This window comes from Trachinotus anak, unplaced genomic scaffold, assembly GCF_046630095.1.
Source record: "Trachinotus anak isolate AG129_WGS33_773 ecotype Australia unplaced genomic scaffold, CSIRO_AGI_Tana_v1 ptg000003l, whole genome shotgun sequence".
In the NCBI taxonomy this organism is placed as follows: domain Eukaryota; kingdom Metazoa; phylum Chordata; class Actinopteri; order Carangiformes; family Carangidae; genus Trachinotus; species Trachinotus anak.
The window spans coordinates 6,169,203-6,187,437 of record NW_027273854.1 but is presented as its reverse complement, the minus strand read 5'-3'; the positions used below and the strand labels follow the sequence as shown (position 1 = coordinate 6,187,437).

Genomic DNA, 18,235 nt, shown 5'->3' with positions numbered 1-18,235 from the left:
TAACTTGATGTTACCACACAATGAGTCAGTAAAACCTTCTAAAAAAAAAGTTATTTTATTCAGAATTTACATGGACGAACACATAAGGGGAAGGCTGAAGAGGTTCAGATGTTAATGCTAATCTTCCTCATCTGATGGTGGTTGGTCTGTCGCGGCATGATGTTTCTCCATCTTGGCCATCAACTCTGGAATAAAGGGAAAATAATAAAAACATGACTGGGGGCAATCATTAACTTGCACTTATGACGTCAGTTCCTTTTAAGAAATTTATTTGCCCCCTTCTCAAAGGTTACCTGCTTACCTTTAGCAGGGTTGAAGACACCATTGGTTTGAGTGTTGCACACATAGCAGCGCTTGGACCTGCGGTAATGCTGAAGAGCACAGGCCTCACAGAAATAGTGCCTGCACCTGGGAGACATGTAACTGGTTAACACACTGCAACAGATAATAAACAAGGCTCTGCACGGGGAAGAAGCAGATAATAACATACAGACTTACTTTGTGACAATGGGATTCTTAAAGGATTCCCTGCAGATGAAGCACTTAAAGGGCAAATCCTCCTCGTCACTGCTCACTTCATAGTTCTCATCATCTAGATGAAAGAGCAGTATTGATTATGAAATGCTGATGCAGTTAAAAAAACAAACAAACAAACATAAAAACACCCTTCCTGAACTCACCATTGGCTCCATATCTGCCCTCTTCCAGCTCCCGCTCAATCTGCCAGCCATGTTTGTAGTCTGATCTGTCGTGAAGGAACTTGCAGCTGTCTAAAAGCAGGAGAGAGGAACACTAACGTGAACACTCACGATTGGAAAAAGTTAGTCATTCAACGGATGACTTTGTTGTTTTAATAGTACAAATCCAAATTCATTTACCTCCGAAGCCACAGAAACCAGTCTCCTTGTAGTCTTTGCAGATGTCCGGCTGATAGTCCCACCTGACCGTGGCTCTCAGGTGTTCAGGGGCTCGGATTGGTCCTTTTCTGAAAAAGGTTTAAGAAAATTATATGAATCAACTATGATTGATATTGATATTGATATGTGACGAATATGTTTCACCTCAGTACTCACCTGACCATACCAGAGGAGGCATTGCCCATGGTGGTGTCTTTGGGCTTGATGAATTTTTGGTAATTGTTGATGCCGCGGTAGATTTTATCGTCCTCTTTACCTGTCAGCTCCTGTTGGAGGAGAAAAACAGTAAAGGAAACTTCAACATTTATCTGACAGAAAAAAACTGAATCATTTAACATTTAAGTGGATCCTGGCTTTTACTTTAGTGCAGAAATCAAAACACAATTTGATATTTCAGTTATGAATGGGTGCAGTGAAACAACATTGAGGATTGATCAATGTTTTTTGATAGTAATGAGTTGAATTGGACACCAAGCCACTAGAATGCCAATAGTGTGTATTTGTTAAAAAAAAAACAAAAAACAAAACATTAAGATGCAGTAAAAAATACTTTAAACTTGTGTATTAAATAGTAGTGGTTTTGAAAAAAATGTGAGTTGTGTAACATTAAAACTAACATCATCTCTTACCTCTTGGATTTTCTGACTCCTCTCAAAAATGGCCTGAGCATCCTTGTCCTTCTCTGTGTCCAGCTGATATGTGGCAGTTGCGCCCATGTCATCGGGTCCCTCTGGTTTCTTTTTTGGGACAAGATTGGAGAGAGAAGAGATTGTGACTTCACAACAAGGTGACAAGCATTTCTTATGAATTCTTCCTGACCAGGGGGTTTAAACCATGCGTCCTAAAACCCCAACAAAATGTGATATAAAACAAGAGTCTTAACTCACTGCTGATCGTGTGGACTTGTAGGCAACAGTGACCTTCTTTTCTTCTTTGTCCTCTTCACTTTCACTGGAGGATACAGCATCTTTCTCCACTTTCTTTGTCTGGACAGGGACGAGACAGCAGTCTTGTTTATTATCTCAATATTAAATTTAAAAAGAATTTAAAAATATATTATCATAGTAATTATTATTATCGTACCCTTTGAATCATGGGGTTGACTCGAGTGTCTTTCTTTTCTCTTCTGACCACAGAGCTCTTGTCTTCGTCGCTGTTGCCATCTGAAAACACAAGCTGGACTTATTTTTTGACACCTTGTCTTGAAGTCAGGATGGTCTGCTCAAACATGGTGAATCCACTATTTGACACCTCTTAATACCAGTTAATTGTGATCTGAATGGTACAGCCTATCTGAGTATTATTGCAGACCATGTGAACCCTTTTATGACCACAATTGACCGTCCTCTAATGGCTACTTCCAGCATGATGCACAATGTCAAAACAATAGCTGTCTCAAACTGGTTTCATGAACATGGTTTCAGAGCACTTCAATCAGTATGATGTTTCTACTTAAGTGCGAGGTGAGTGTATAGTGATGGGTTGTTAAACTACATCTGAATAAACTGCTATGGGAGAAACAAACAGATCATATCCCTCCAAATTCCGAGGGAACTCAAACGCATCACGGATCAGGGTTTTAACAAAATCTCTCAAACTGCCCAAAGTTTACACAGTTGTCCTCATGTTTTTGTCGCTAGTAGTGCGCTTCACTCGAAATCAGGTAACTATCACCGTCCTTATTAAAAACGTACAAGAAATTCAACAACTCGAATCCACAGTTTAGACGTTTCACTTCAGTTGGCAGAGCTACGGCGTCCCCAGCGCAGCGAACAATGCCATTTAAACGTTAGAGCCGCTAACTAGGGGAGTCATTATTACCTTTATCGCTGTCGCTTGCTTTTCTCTTTCGTCCGGAGAATTTTTTTGTTGATTTTTTGAACAGAAAAGTGCAAGAACCCGCTTTGGACTCTTCTGACTCCGCCATCTTGCCAGCAATATCTAAATAACCGCCGTCGTCACAGCGTCCCCTGGTGTCATGGAGACAGCCGTGGTCAGTTGGCCGTTGCTGAGCAACATGACAATCTTCAGGTACGGTCCATAACTAATTTAAATAAACTAAATACGTTAAATTGTTTAAAAAAGTCGATTTCTTAATAATTGTTTTGTTGGAGAGATTGTTAAGGGATTCATAAAAAAAAAAAAAAAATCCACATCAGTTGTAAAACTTGGGAACATTTCTTGTGGTTCAGACCAAAACATGAAACATTCATCAACACTTCTGTTGTGAGTATAAGCAGATAAAGACAAAACCATGTGTTTAAAAATAAGTAGTTTGCGGAAGGAACTAAAAAGTGACTAAAAACTGACGAAATTTATATTTACATGCCCATTTACGTTGGTCTCTCAGCTATGCCAAGTGCATGACGTGCGCTGAATAAAACCGGAAATGAAGATGGAAATAAAAGTATCATTATTCGACAATATGCACAATAAGTGGTAGTTATTTTATTTTAAAGGTTTCAGACCGGAAGTTACACGTTTAATCGTGTCTAACTTGCCGCTGGTCGTTTGTGTCCTGTCCTTCTCTAGCAGCAGAGGCAGCATCCGCGGCTCCCCGCAGAGGACAGCGGGTATTTGGAGGACACAGGGCCCACCGAGGGAGGGGTCCTGGCCTGGGCACGGATCCCGAAGAGGCCCCGGGGCCGCCGCTGGATGGAGTCGGGCTGCATTCAGACAGCAATGGCTATGGGTCTGACATCAAAAAAGGCGTCTGCTCGGAGCGTCGGTGTGGAGAGAAAAAACCTCATCACGGTTTGCAGGTATACATCACATCACGACACCGACGACATGCTGTATTTCTCTGCAAATGCCAGTCTCTGCATGCTACTCACTTCTCAAATGTGATAATATATGACCACACTGGAAGATGTATGTCACTCCTGCGCTGATTCCTGAGATGAAGCAACAAAATAAATGGCATACATCCCAGAATAATGGACATAGAAAGGCTGAGGATGGAGAGGAGGCAGGTGCGTTCACATACCCCTGCCAGATCACACCCCGCTGTGTAGATGAGAAAAAAAAAATCTATTACCTATGCCTTTAATATGGTGTCTTATATATGCCTTTCCTGGATGCACTTTGCCATAATATTCCTCCAAAGATCAAACATTTGCTGTGACATTTATTTAATATCCCTCTGAAATCTGTAATAGGAAAATCTCTTTTATTTTGAACAGGCCGAGACACCTGCTTGAGTCCTGTTTATACTGGTTAATATACCTTCAAAAGGATAAAACATGAGATTAAAAGGGGTAATATTGTTAACCATAGAATAGAGCTGGAGAGAAACGAAACAGTGAACAGCAGGTTTCCTTTGCCATCACAGTCCGGTTGAGTGCTTGTGTGGGACAAGGGCACTGGAAGCAGTGCAAGGACTCCTCCCCCATCAGCGGTCCACAGCCTACAGAACACACAGACAGTGAGGTGCAGTCTTCATATGGCTCCCATAAGTCACTGTCTTGTATACTGCTCAGAGAGGTTGTGGATGAGAGTACCTGTGCATCAGAGAGCTCGCCATCTGTCAATTTAACTGTCAGAGAGAGGATTCTGAACTCTCCTGATGAGAGTCAGGAGAGTTCATAACATACAGTACAGATGTCGACCCTGTTAGCATCCAGTTTTTAAATGTTATGGCATAGTAGTTTCCAACCTTTATGGCTTATGAGCTTCTAAAATGAAATTGGTTGTGACCCTAAATCACAGGCTAAAGCCCTATTGTGAACATGATTTGTGACTGATTAAACCAAAGAGATATTTTTTTCTTAATTTGATGGATTTTCTGGGACCCGAGAGATGAGAAAGTATCCAGTATTTTACAATAAAAAAAAATAAAAAATTTATGTTCGTTAAATATATTCATTTTTTTCATCTTTGTGACCCCTCAGACATATTTTGTGACAGCTAAATAAGCTAAAAATCAGTATATTATTTCTATAATACTTCATGATGAATAGGAAATCAGTTTATCATACAGTAACCTTGATAATCTTGTTAATCTCCTAAGGTTATCACTGTAATATTACTATAAATATTCTTTTTGGGACTAAACTGTTTTTGAGGCAGTCAACATCATTGTATTTGAGATGACATTTTCTTATTTTATGGTGTTTTAGTCCGATAGTATTCTTTAAAAGGCAATATACACATAAATTATTGTTTTGCATTGATAACCTGATAGTTTGCTAATAGTAACAGGGATATTGAGGAACTATTTTAGGATTTTCCTTTGATATTATCTGAATGACTTCTATAGTTATTCATGTCATGAATGGTCTTCTAGAATATATTCATCATTATTGTCTCAGTGTTGTACAGAGTAATTTCTGAAATTAATAACATTACTAAATTCTAACTCTGGCAAAATGCATCTTTTATGCATCCTGATTATTTTATTGATTAACTGATAAACAGTTGTTCCTTTAAAATGTCAGAAAATACTGAAACATCAATACCAGTTCATAGCCCAATATCAATAGACATTCAAGTTACTACCATAGAAAACGGATATGAAATGTCAGAAGCTGAAAGATTTTTTTGGCATTTTGCTTTAAAAAATGACTATTAAAACTATTAGAAAAATAATCAGCACTTTTGATTTTGTCATTCGACTATTCATTACAGCTCTATATTATATATCACATTTATAGTGACCTTATCCTGCTTTATATATTGATTGATATCACCAGAGACTTGCAGAATAATTACAGCTTTACTTTGACAGTTTTGATAGTTTTATAGTTGTCTCATAAAATGTATTATAACATTACTACAGACTTGAAATGCAAAATGACTATAGATGGATGACTATACATCATAAATGGTCCTGCAGACAGGCACATAATTATTGTGTAGAGTTTGCAGGAGCTCCGGAAATGTGACATCATGCATTCACATCTCGCTCTTATCTCTTCTGTCTTTTTTTCATGGAATTAACACTGTCCTTGTGTTTGGCCTTACCCACAAAGAATGTGCCCCCCATCAGAAAAAAAAAAAAAAAGAGAAAAGACAATGAAATTGACTCTGAAATTGACACACAATCAAGCGTTTTTATTCCAGTACCTTTCTGTTCAAGGTTCTTTCTGCATTTTAGTGAGACACACAGTGAACACACAACCTCACACAGAGCATACCTGCAAAGAAAGAAAAGTTCTCACAGTGGACTTACAACACACAGAGATAGATTAGTGAGGGCACAACAACACTGTTGTTTTCAGTCTGGCCTGACCGTGCTAAGACCGATTTAATCATTTAGGCGTTTTAATGACAAACACACAGGACAAGACAGAACTAAATCTCAAACAGCTTTTCATGAGTAATGCTTACTACACAGTTTCTTTCCACTTCCTAATGAACAACATGACAATGATTAGGTTCACTTCGAGGGCTATTTCTTCCAGGCTTGTCTGCGCAGCTGCCTGGTCTGCATCTCCTCATTCTTGATGTTTCTGACCCTTTGATGTTGTTCTTCTTGATGTCCTTCTGGTCAGAGTTGATTCAGGTAGTCACAGGTTGTTGTGATCTTACAGTGCAATAGGAGGGAGATTCTGAATCAGCAGTGACCCTCTGGCTGTGCATTAAAGCAGGCTGGGCATCAGGATACAGGATCCAGGATCCAGGCGCTGTTGTGCTGACTGAGGCACAGCTACATCCACAGCTTGAACTGCTGCCTGGCTACAGTAGCTAAGCTGACGTTAGTGCTCGATTAGTACACCAAGCCAAGCTTTTATTTTCCCCTAATACACGTGTGTATATGTATAAAATCTGACCTCCTCTTCCCTTGTACATGTTTAACATACAATCAGCACACACAGAGATTAACATTTTCAATTCCCAAACAGTTCATCTGATAAAGTTATGTCATTTTGTGGGAAATAGGGCTGTTTCTGGTCATTTTTAGGGGCCAAGAAGTTCACATGTTTTTGTCTAATGTTCCTGTCTCTCACTTGTGATCATAACAGACAGACAAACTGTCATCACAGTCCTTTTTTAAAAGTGTATTTTACTTGATCTGGCATAATGTGGGTCGCCAGTATCAGGCAGAGAAACTTGCCTACCGTCTACTCAGTGTTTCAGTGCCGTGTTTACAGTGACATACTGAACAGAATGAAACCATTTTAATTAGAGACACATATGTACAGCAATGGACAAGTATGGATAATAAAGGAAAACCTGATCAAACGTTTGCACCATCACAGGGAACAGTTTCTGCATGAGGCCTGTTTCAGGGACTCAAATGTGTTATAGTAACATAATCTGTAAATGAACGCAACCCATGACTCATGTTTAAAATAATAATAGCAGAAAAAAAACTTAGTGTTGCATTCAGGTGAAAACCTTATAACTTAAAGAACATGTTTGAGTTTATTCAAATTGTTTCATGGCCCCAAAATCTCATCAAGCTATAGAGGCTTGTGTCAGCCTTCAGACTAAAGGTAACCGCTCTAATGTTTTTTACTGACAACATCAAAAACAAACAAAAAAAAAAAATTCCAAGGAATTTAGTTTCAATGGCTCTTAAGAGACTTGGTGATATTTATCATGTCCACAGTGACAGCAGTGTCATCGTGATCGACTGTGTCTCTGTGCTGTTGCCACTAGCAACAGGTTTCTGTCATAACATGGCAGGGCTGAGCCTCTCTGCAGTCTGTGGCAATTTTCATGCAACTGTGGGTTAAATTTGTTTATCTGAGCTGAACTGAACAAAATGGTGGAGATCAGAAGTCACAAGACGGGTTGTTTACAGGCCTCAAGCTGCACTCGAATGTTTTAAAAATGTGCTGTTTTGTTGCTTCAGTCTGGCTAAGAGCTGTCATGCTGCTGTCATCCGTGACTGGAGGAACATGTTGATGTGGACATGGTGAACCTAAGAAAACATAGATAAGATGAGTGAGACTTGACAAGGTCTGATGTAAGGTGTTAGCCCTTGAGCTGTTTCCTGTAAACAAGAGGACCAGGGAGGGGAAAGGAGGGAGGGTGATGTGCTGCATCTTGGCAGAGGTTTGAGCTCTTCCGGGGCGTGGCTCAAGAGGAGAGAATGTAATGTTCTGTACTCTAGTAAACACAAATACATATTCACATCAGATGGGCATGTTTCTGCAAGTGGGCAGCTCTTTGTTTTTTATTCTGACAAATAGTTGCATCATTTTGTGCCATTTTCAACCTGTCAACAAATCTTTGAACCTGCGTGTCTGGAAATACATTGCATTTCTGTGCAGCCGCCTTTTGCATTCCCCAGATTTCCAAAGTGACTTTTATTTTTCCAACACCGTCAAGTATGAGAAATTACAGCAGAAGTTTCTATAGGTTTCACTAAACATTTGGGCATTTCTCAGTCTACTCTCTCACCAACAATTTTACCATGACACCCTGTTGTTCCTCTTTTCACCCCCCCTGTCATGCTCAAACATCTGATTTACGCTCTCAATGCTTCTCAGACCAACACCCTTACTGTCCCTCTTTCACCCTGGTCCCTCTTCACCTCCTCTGACCATAAAACACTTTGCCTGGACGCTTCTTCACAGAGGGGATGGGTGAGAGAGAGACACACCCTGCTGTAGTTGCAGTTTTTTTTTTAACATCTTTTAGTCTATTTGGATTTTGCCCAAATTATAATTCTTATCTTAATATTCATCCGAGCACAAGGCATTCTTTCCCTGGGCTGTATGTGCCGATCCAGGACAGGACAGGGCATCTCCCCCAACAGTCCAGGACGATAAGTACTGCACTGACTGGTGTTACACAATGCTGCAGCCAGTGAGGAGTCCGCCTGTGTCATCTGATCCTCCTGGTTATGCCAGGACTAAAGAGAGAGACAGAAATAAGAAGAAAGAGAAAGAGAAAGGAGTCAAGGAAATGTTTATGAGGGGAAAAAAAGAAAGCCAAGAGAGTTAGTGTGAAGCTTTGTGTGTTTAGGTTACGCTGATAAATGCAGTTCTGGTTATGCTAGGTGGTGCTGCAGATCAAACACTCTTGTGTAAGTACAGTAGAGGGGTGAGAGAGGAGAACAAGAGGGCATTTAAAGAGAGATGAGAGTGGGCTTGGCAGGGATCCAGGCTGAGTGAGAGGGGGCACAAAAGAAGCTTGTCAGAAGGCCCTGCAGTTGTTTTTCAGTGTCAAATCGTACCAAGAGCATGTTGCTATTCCACTCCATCCATTTGCATTTAAGGCACGCCAGTGATTCCCCTTCAGATCAAAGGACTTCAGTTAATTTACAATCCTCCGCTGTAATGTTGCTTTCAAGATAACGCTGTCACTGTATCAGGTCGGAGAGGCCTTTTGCAACTGGTGACTTCCTTTTGTTATGATTTTAAGTGCTATCACATCAACAAATTGGAAGCTAAGCCATTAATCATGGCTCCCATACTGAGACCTGGAACCACATGGGGCACTTGTTAGTTTTCCATGGGTTGGGCACTCTTCGTAACAAGGAATGGCTTGATTTCATATAATTTTCTGTCCTGGGAAGTCAGCTCAAACGGGAAATCTAATCTATGACCAGTTTAAACCTTGTTTCACTATCCGCTCTTCATCTTAAATTTTAGTCATATCAAACAAAACACCTGCCTGTGGTCTAATGCAGAGTGTAAATCCCTGCCCCAACACACAATATTTGTGCTTGCTACCAAACTGGCATCACCGGCCAAGTGGATTTTTTTGTGTCACAATGACCATTCTTGCAGGAACCCTACCTAACACCCTGGAGCTCTATTATACGTTGAAACCTTGATTGAGCTACTTGGTCTTTGCAGAAAACATTATCAGTTAAATGCCACTGACCTGTCTCCTTGATAAATCCGGCATGGCCATAACAAGTCAAAGCTCCAAAAGTAAATTTAATCCAGTTTTCGCTCTCAGTTGGAATAAACCCTGTTCAGATGCTGTGGTGGTGTCCGTATGTTCTCTGTGATGGTGCTGTTTTCTTAAGACATTTTGTGCCGGTCCCCCGACCCTGCGAAGCGGTCCCCTCTCATCTAGAGCGTCTTGCGCTTGGGGAAGATGGCTTTCCGAAAAGATGTGGTGGTGGTGCCTCTGCTGAAGGAGGCACCACCCAGGGAGATCTTGGTCTTTCCACTGGTGATGGTGGAGGAGCCGAGAGATGTCGTGCTCCTGCCCCTGGTGATGGAGGAGTTCCCCATGGCAAGCTTGGTCTTCCCCCTCTTTATGGTGGTGTTGCCCAGGGTTAAGGCCGTCTTCCCCTCGGTGAAGCTGGTGTTGCCCATTGAGGAGATGCTCGTCTTCCTGACCCAGATTTGACGGCGGGCTTCGGGGCTCACTCGACACAAAGCATCGCACACTCATGCAGCACACCCTGCTCTGCAAGACCTCAGGGGTAATAGTAATATCAGCTACAATCCAGAGCAGACCAGAATGCTAAGCGTGGATAGCGCGACCCCCATGTCGCATAATGCCTTCGTTGAGCTGGTCGACGTGGGCTCTGGAAGGCCACATACCACCCATGTGTCCCTGTGAATGGACAGAGGCAGCCGTAGGTGGCCACAGCCTATCTGGGGAGACTGGGACAGTGGAGCGATTGTCCCACCGCCACGACGACACCGGACGGTTGAAGGACACATTGTTGCAAAGGGGACAAATTGCGGTGACATCACTTTCTTCTGAGCCATTGTTCCCTATAGCCTCTGATTGTAAGACATTCCCTCTGTGTACGACTGTATATACCATATGTGAGATGAGTCTGATGGTGTCAGATTTGATAAAAGAAAGGATGAATGTCTTCATGTTCTCCACATGTTTTAGGCTTTGATTGCACCCATCCTGTATTTGTGTTGTCCCTCCATTTGAAATATAGGTGTGGTCCCCTTCAGTTGGTGTTTATTATCCATTTGTGCTCTTGTTAAACTGTTTAAAACTCATTCCAGCAATTTAGTCTTTTTTTTTCCATTTTATGTCATTTAGATTATTAAATATCCCATAAAGTGTCAGCTCTGCATACAAAACAATCAAGCCAAGCAGTGTTTAGACATGTTACTTTTATAAGCATCAGTCAGCTTGTACAGTTTTCTAGTGAACATATGGCAGAATAGTTATGGCAGTGCAGATAGACTTCAGAATACCAAACCTATCTTATCAGCATGCACAGGTATACCACATTTATACCAAAGATGTGACTATACATGCACAATATACAGGAGAATACTGCTGATGAAAAGCATACACACTCTCTTTTGTGTCTCCACATATATCACACACAGCTGTTTCACACTTGCCCGCCCTGCCAAGTTGACACACCATAAACCATCGTCTCATCGCCGTGACATTTGCATAACAGGCTCAGCGTGGCTCTTGATTGCAAACCTGTTTGATCTGCAACTCACTTAGCACCACCTTACTTGAGAATTGGCTCTTTGACTTTGTGCAGACAGGTGATACATGAATAACCTCCTGCATTATTGACCAATACCTCCCGACACACATTAATCACAAACACAGCAGCTCTTTTTTTTATTGACTATTATACTACTAACCTGCTAACACTGACCAGACAGACATATCCTTGGGTTTTTAAGTGTGTGAAGGATTCATGTGTGAAAATCCCAGTAGACGTTGCTGTGCTTTTCTTTGCCCCTGATGAGGGTGGTTTTGACCACAGACACGGATTTGGTCCCATGAGTGAATGTCAGAGTGGTGAGAGAGCTCGTGGTCTCCCCTCTTGTAACAGATGTTTTGCCCACCGCTATGCTGGTGTTGCCCAAAGTCACGGTGGTTCTGCTCCAGGAGATCGAGGATTTACCCCAGGAGATGGCGTACTTAGTCCTCAGGATCGAAACCCTGCCTTTGGTGAAGGAGGTCTTGCTTGACGAAAATGTGGTTTTCCACTCATTGTTAGAGTCTTTTTTGGACAGCTTCGATGCTTTGGGTGTCTTAGCCCTGGCTTCAGGGGTCCTTTCCATCTAGGTGTTCCTGCGCTTGGACGTCAAGGCTTTGCGGAAGGAGGTGGTTGTGGTTCCCCGGCTGAAGCTGGCCCGTCCCAGAGCCACAGTCGTCTTTTGCCTTTGAATGGTAGAGTCTCCCATGGAGGTGGTGGTCACTCCCCTGAATATGGAGGACTTGCCCATGGAGACGGTAGTTTTTCCCCTGGCTATGGAGGTGTTTCCCACTGCCAGGGCAGTCTTGCCCTCGGTGATGCTAGTGTTGCCCATCAAAGCAGAGGCAGTCAGCCTGAGCCCGTGCCTGAATGCCGGCTCCTAACATGCAAGCTGCGTAGCTTCTTTCCTGAGGTGCAGCAGGGTGAGCGCGTGAGGTCAAAAGCCAAACGAAAGCTGCAGCAGCAGCATCTGCCCTAAATAGATCAGACCACCATGTATAGATGAGGGGGAGGGAATTATTTGATCATTCTTTGATGCTGGCTGGTGCCCCAGAGGGACAAGACCCAAAAGGATCTGGAAGCACAGCATGCACAAAGGCTGAAAAGACAGGGGATTAATTGTATTGTTTTCATGATAACACTGCCAAAGCACTGAAGGGTACATTGTGTAGTACACAAGACAATTGGGGTGACCTCAGTATGATAAGATGGCGTGGTTCCAAAAAAGAGAAAAAACCCTCCTCCTGCTGTTGTTTCAGGGTTCAAATACAGTAGTACATTTGTCTGCTTGGATACAGTGCACCGCTGCATTTTAGTGGCTTGTGCCGCAGGCAACCCACTGAAAGTTCAAATCCTTCACACTAGTGAAGTAGATTTTTTTTTCCCATTGTACTTGTGTTCTTGTGTTTATCTAATTCCATTTTCTCTGTGTGCTTCTATTTCAGATTCTCTGTAAAGACTCTCCTAGAAAAGTACACAGCTGAGCCCATAGATGACTCATCCGAGGAATTTATTAACTTTGCCGCCATTTTAGAGCACATCCTCAGCCACCGCTTCAAAGGTAACACTGCAGGTAACATATAGCACAGGAAAGATGGACAAATCAGTTCATATGACTTTTGAAGTGAGATAGTAAAAGGTTATTTAATATAAAACTGGAAATCTACTAAATATATTACACTTCAGACATTACCCATAGAAATAAAGTGATATTATTATCAAGAAGCCAAAAGCAGGTGTGATGATACAGCTGTAGTGTTGCTGTGGCTGCATGCTTACAGTGTGGGCTGCTGTCAGAGCAGAAGCGATTCTCTGCTGTGTTTAAATCTTGGACCAGGTTCAGGAAGCTGGTTCAGCTCAGATGGACAGCGCAGTTTCTGGGAATATATCCGGCTGGCGTGCAGCAAGGTGCAGAACAACTGCATCACCAGCATTGAAAACATAGAGAACATCAGCACGTCACGAGCCAAGGCAAGGACATTTTATATGCACGAATGTGTGCATGATGGGGTGGTGGTGTGTGTGGGGGGTGGGGTGGGGGGTGGTGCCTCAGAAAACACAGAAGAAAGCCCTCTGTTCCTACTCACTTCTTATGTTCTGCTGCAGGGCCGGGCATGGATTCGAGTGGCGCTGATGGAGAAGCGTCTGTCTGAATATGTGTCCACTGCTCTGAGGGACACAAGAACAACCAGGTCAGACTTATAATTTAAAGGGACAGTGAGGGACAAAGAATTTGTTTATTTTAGCCTCATTTGTGATTCTAATTGACCCCTGCTCCAAGGATGCTCTGCATCTCCATGTTGGCTCTGTGTGCCCAATCTAATGGCTCAATTTTTCTAAAAAAAAAAAAAAAAAGACAACACTTATATTGCACAAGAGGAAAGTACACGCCTGCTTATACAGATGTTTAGAACATCAGCTATGCTATAAAACCTGTTCATTAATTGGCTGCAGGCAGACTGACTCTTGCATCCTCGTTATGTCTGACAGTTCAGATACGTTAACCACCTCTTCACCTCACAGGAGGTTCTATGACGATGGAGCCATCATGCTGAGAGAGGAGGCCACAGTTCTGACCGGCATGCTCATTGGACTGAGTGCCATCGATTTCAGGTGAAGACATACACTACTGATGTACAAAGTGTGTCAGTATATAAGTGCATACACCAGTACACCCAAGGCTTTTTCAAATCAACACAGTTATGTGGAATATATTTGTACACTATTTTAAGGATTTGGGTGTCATACATTTTTATGGCCTGTTACATTATTTTTAGGGCACAATATTTATGAATTAAAGAGTCTTCAGTGTGTAACAAGAATTTGAGTTTAGCATATTCTATTTTAGAATATTATTATACTAAAATAATTATAAAATCAATTTCTAAAATACAATTATATCAAATAACTGGAGATAACGTAATCTTTTGGGACCTTGTGTGGGGTCTCAGCTCCTACATTTAATAAATCTTTCACTGATTATCAGTAAATTATCTGTAGATATTAGTAGATGGTATATATTCATTGGTATTCATGCATTGTGATAGGATGTATATGGACTTTCTCATGTTTAATGTATTTCTGCATTAGTTATGAAAGTGAAAGCATGACTGAAACATATACAGTGGGAAAGTGGCCATTTTTTTCTAATTTCAATTTTGAAAAATATCCACTCCCTATACAGTGTAGAAGAACAATTTTGGGCATCCATACTGCATTTTAACACATTTACTGATGGATCATGTGCACACCCACTGAGTCACTGATCTTGATAAAGAGTTTTTTTTTTTGTCTCTGTTTTTTTTTTGTAGTTTTTGTTTGAAGGGCGAGGCTCTGGATGGGAAATCTTCAGCCGTGATCGACTACACACCCTACCTGAAGTTCACTCAGAGGTGAGACTGACTTCACCTTCGGCATTTCACATGTATGCAGCTGCAACACTGTAAGCCTCCTGCCTCTCCGTTGTATAGTTATGACTACCTGAGTGATGAGGAGGACCGCCGCAGCGTGGACAGCAGTAACAGTGAGGAGAGCGTCCCAGAGCATCCCTACATCCCGCTGGTGACTGACGAGGAGAGCTGGAGCAACAAGTGTCGCAAAATGGAGCAGAGGTTTAAGATCGTCTACGCCCAGAAGGTGACTCACAGCAACCTCCAAAACCAGGTTAATGCTGTTTAAATTCTTCAACACATAAATCAATGTTTCCTTTCCGTGCATGGTGCGCAGGGTTACCTGGAGGAGCTGGTGCGTCTGCGAGAGTCACAGCTGAAGAACGTGGAGACGGAGAACAAGCGTCTGAGAGCCAAGGTGGAGGAGCTGACAGTGCAGGGGCAACAGGAGAAGAAGGAGCTGGAGGCCATTGTTCTGGAGCTGCAGGCACAACTGTAAGGAAGCACACACATTTCCCCTGACACACATATGTTATCTCTGATGTAAGTATACCACCATGCAAAAAAAACCCACATACCTAAAGGTGAAATCCTTGATGTTGTTACAGCACCCAAAAGCACCCCTGAATCCCCAGTTTCCTCCCTAGTTTAACAATGATGTTCTTAAACTTAACTAAAATGAAAAATATTTCCTCTAAACTTGATCCTTTTTTTTCTCTTGGATTCACCCAGCTCTGCCCTCATGCCCTGTGATTCCTCCCATCTGGCTAAAGACCTCTCCATCCCGCTGGTCAACCAGTGGTCCACCATTGCAAACAACCAAGGCGATGTCAAACTGTTTCGCAGGTAAACCACATGTGCAGAATGTCTCTTTTTTTATATTTGTGGCTTCTCTGTGATACCTGGAGGATAAAGCTTGACCTAACTTTGATTCCCTTTGGAAATGAACACACATACTGTAACAAGAAGAATATATGCCATTATTTAATTCAAATTCTCAGGAGGAGTTTCCACAGTTTGGAGCAGCTTTCGGCGGAAGTCAGTCTGAACTCTGACTCCCAGAAGACTGATGGGAGACAGAACGGAGATGCTGCCTGGACTTCAGCAGGTAAAGTGACTTAAACACATCACAGCATATTCATTGCAGCTTATACAGTAAAAGGTGCAGCTATTTGCATGTACTCATGTTGGGTTCATGCTGTTTCTCTCTTCAGTAATTAAGTTACATTTTGTATCGGCCAATTATTCCTAATTTCTTAGCAACTACTGAGTATATTTAAAATAAGCATTGCTTTATTTTCATCACTCTTGCACAGGACTAAAGTTAGTTCTGCTGGAGAAGGAATATATTTGTGTCCAGCTGCATGAACGCCTTTCAGTGGCAGCCTCCCATGCACATGTACATACTCATACTCATACAAAGGCAGGCTTGATGCCTGTTTATGGTGCAACATGTGGGCAGCTTGAGCTATGCATGATCATAAGCTGATTTTTATTGTGTTTTTTTTTTTCTCTCTGCCTCATCCCTGCAGGAAAAGACAACACTCCGTCCATGCTGGGTCTGTGTGGCTCTCTGGCGTCCTTACCAAGCTCCAAGTCCCTGGCCAGCCTCAAGTCCAGCGAGTGTTTGGTCAACATCAGCACTGAGCCCAGCCCTGCGCTCTCTCCCAGCTAGGAGCTCCAAACCAACCACAACCGAGATTTAACCCCCAGCCTGTCTGCCTGGTGATGCTGCATTGACCGTTCCCAAACACCTGACCGAAACCCTGCTCCCACCATCCATCCAGCTCCATGAGAAGACAACAGGAAAGTCATGACACCATCTCTGGATTTTTGTACACATGAGTGCGTAGCCATCATTAAGCTGAAAGGATCCATCTCCCACCACTTTGTATCTGTGAATCCCTTCATCCAAGATCCCACAATTCCTCTGTCGTACCTTCTCCAAAGCATCAACTTATTTCCTTGCTCTTTATTTGAGTATTGGTATCTTCCCGTGGCATCATTAGTAATCCTTTGGCCTGAATTCATTTTTTCCTATTTTCATGTCAAAGTGTAACCGAAACAGCACTTGCAGCTCTTTGGATGCAGCCACTATCAAGTGAGTTGTGATGATCTTTTTAAGAGATAACGATTATCCATATGAAGTAGAGGATGGGCTTATACAGTCTGTCCTATCAGTGAGTTTTATGAGTTTGACTGAATGGTATCTGGGGTCTGCCACCTTTCTTCAAACACGACAAACTGTCTAAGTATGTCTAAATCTGTGCAGCTATTTATTTATTCCATCAAATCTCAAGCTACTGCATAATTGATCTAATTTAAGCCAATACAGCAGTATGTTCTTTTTGCACATGCACAGTTCACTGGGTTGTTTTGTTTGTTTTTTGTTGCAATAAACTGCCTTTTTCCATTAATGACTGCCTGTTGGTGTATATCAGTGCTGGCCTTGCCACTATACCTGGAAGTCCGTATATCAGTGTTGTATAGAAAGTTATGTTTAGCTTTAGGAGGTTAATAGAGACAGAGAACTGAGGCATCTAGTTGCATGACACACGTGTAGTCTGGCTCCATCTTGTGGTTTAGCATTAAAACTGCATGAATGCTCAGAATGAAGAACAACCTGAGGCTCTTCCAGGGAAAATCATGGGTAGCTGGTCATGACATGAAATAAATCCAGCTTGGACCGTACAAATGATTCCTCCAGATGGATGACAGCAGATGCTGAACTCCTACCACTTCCACCGCTGCTGTTTTATAGCCGACTCTGACCTCTGACCTACCTGTGTAAAAGGATGAGAGAAAACTGTAATAGTAACTAAAATGGCTTACTAATGCAGGGCCTTTTCAGTCTCTTGTGAGCCTCAGTGGTTGCCACTGACTGATTGTGATCTCCACCATTGAAATAGATTTTTTTTTCTTACTGCAGCGTAGATATCTGACTATATCACATTGCTTCTCTCTCATTTTATCAGCCACAGCTGTTTTTCAGACAGCACCACAGCCCCCGCTCCACACCAGCAGACAGCGTGAGATAGTTTTATTCATGTCAGCAAAATGGTTGTTGAATATAGAGTTAATGAAAAAAATCTGCACAACCACCAAATGTATTTTTCCACACGTTGTTTTACATAGAGTGCAATACTCATATACACACGCAAGATTCAAACTGTAACAAGCTTTCAGCAGAGTTCGTATTGTTGCAGGAACATATTGCTGGCAATATACCATGCTGCCTGCAGGGACCTCTGAGTAGAACATGAGAGCTGTAAAGACCTGTATGCTATCACATGTTAAGACAAGGAGCTTGATATAAAACTATTTTCTCGAAGCCATTCGATCATTATGGAGCCAATGTTTACACAGCTACAGTTTACTTTGGTGACTGTGGTTGGGACTAACAATCAGCACTTGTTATTGTTTAAAAAACACATGCCACCCTATTTGCATTGCACAAGAAAAAAAAAATTTTTTTTAAGGCAAATCAATACTGATTTACTTAATTATTTGTGTATGAACTAAGCACAAACATTTATGGAGGAAGGTGACCTGTTGGCAAACTTTAAGGAAATTATCAAACTAAATTTTTAGTTCCATTTGTT

At 42.0% G+C, this 18,235-nt stretch overlaps 3 protein-coding genes and 1 long non-coding RNA gene across 6 annotated transcripts; 1 reads left to right on the top strand and 3 right to left on the bottom strand.

Moving 5' to 3' along the window:
• Nucleotides 1-32: 32 nt before the first annotated feature.
• Nucleotides 33-2,898, bottom strand: rnf113a (ring finger protein 113A). The gene is made up of 10 exons (XM_071469434.1): nucleotides 2,739-2,898; nucleotides 2,001-2,080; nucleotides 1,805-1,903; nucleotides 1,547-1,654; nucleotides 1,074-1,183; nucleotides 879-985; nucleotides 681-770; nucleotides 499-592; nucleotides 302-408; nucleotides 33-185 (listed from the first exon to the last, which is right to left on the bottom strand). The coding sequence occupies exons 1-10, from the start codon at nucleotides 2,842-2,844 to the stop codon at nucleotides 118-120; spliced, it is 969 nt and encodes a 322-aa protein (XP_071325535.1). The 5' UTR covers nucleotides 2,845-2,898; the 3' UTR covers nucleotides 33-117.
• On the top strand, nucleotides 2,824-17,050 carry rundc3aa (RUN domain containing 3Aa). Of its 3 annotated transcripts, none has more exons than XM_071469372.1 (12): nucleotides 2,824-2,948; nucleotides 3,450-3,679; nucleotides 12,690-12,817; nucleotides 13,082-13,215; nucleotides 13,351-13,436; nucleotides 13,768-13,857; nucleotides 14,556-14,636; nucleotides 14,715-14,880; nucleotides 14,971-15,128; nucleotides 15,366-15,479; nucleotides 15,635-15,741; nucleotides 16,166-17,050. In XM_071469372.1, exons 2-12 carry the CDS (start codon nucleotides 3,573-3,575, stop codon nucleotides 16,306-16,308), a joined length of 1,314 nt encoding a protein of 437 aa, XP_071325473.1. In that variant the 5' UTR covers nucleotides 2,824-2,948; nucleotides 3,450-3,572; the 3' UTR covers nucleotides 16,309-17,050. The 3 variants fall into 3 exon arrangements, with proteins under 3 accessions (XP_071325473.1, XP_071325481.1, XP_071325465.1); XM_071469380.1 differs by having other exon boundaries at nucleotides 2,832-2,948; nucleotides 3,453-3,679; nucleotides 12,690-12,805; XM_071469364.1 differs by having other exon boundaries at nucleotides 2,832-2,948; nucleotides 3,453-3,679.
• Nucleotides 5,949-12,216, bottom strand: LOC139613107 (uncharacterized). The gene is made up of 2 exons (XR_011686687.1): nucleotides 11,405-12,216; nucleotides 5,949-8,721 (listed from the first exon to the last, which is right to left on the bottom strand). It is a non-coding gene; the product is annotated as an uncharacterized lncRNA (long non-coding RNA).
• Nucleotides 9,759-10,292, bottom strand: zwi (zwilling). The gene has a single exon (XM_071469454.1). The coding sequence runs from the start codon at nucleotides 10,139-10,141 to the stop codon at nucleotides 9,893-9,895; it is 249 nt and encodes an 82-aa protein (XP_071325555.1). The 5' UTR covers nucleotides 10,142-10,292; the 3' UTR covers nucleotides 9,759-9,892.
• Nucleotides 17,051-18,235: the final 1,185 nt, after the last annotated feature.

What these genes read in the sequence shown, in the direction of transcription:
- rundc3aa (XM_071469372.1), top strand. Translation starts at nt 3,573, where the DNA reads ATGGAGTCGGGCTGCATTCAGACAGCAATGGCTATGGGTCTGACATCA. An exon ending in AGGGACACAAGAACAACCAG is followed by an intron (nt 13,437 to 13,767) that starts GTCAGACTTATA and finishes TTCACCTCACAG; the next exon opens with GAGGTTCTATGACGATGGAG. An exon ending in CTGAGTGCCATCGATTTCAG is followed by an intron (nt 13,858 to 14,555) that starts GTGAAGACATAC and finishes TTTTTTTTGTAG; the next exon opens with TTTTTGTTTGAAGGGCGAGG.
- zwi (XM_071469454.1), bottom strand. Translation starts at nt 10,141, where the DNA reads ATGGGCAACACCAGCTTCACCGAGGGGAAGACGGCCTTAACCCTGGGC.
- rnf113a (XM_071469434.1), bottom strand. Translation starts at nt 2,844, where the DNA reads ATGGCGGAGTCAGAAGAGTCCAAAGCGGGTTCTTGCACTTTTCTGTTC. An exon ending in ACAAGTCCACACGATCAGCA is followed by an intron (nt 1,655 to 1,804) that starts GTGAGTTAAGAC and finishes GTCCCAAAAAAG; the next exon opens with AAACCAGAGGGACCCGATGA. An exon ending in GGAGTCAGAAAATCCAAGAG is followed by an intron (nt 1,184 to 1,546) that starts GTAAGAGATGAT and finishes CTCCTCCAACAG; the next exon opens with GAGCTGACAGGTAAAGAGGA.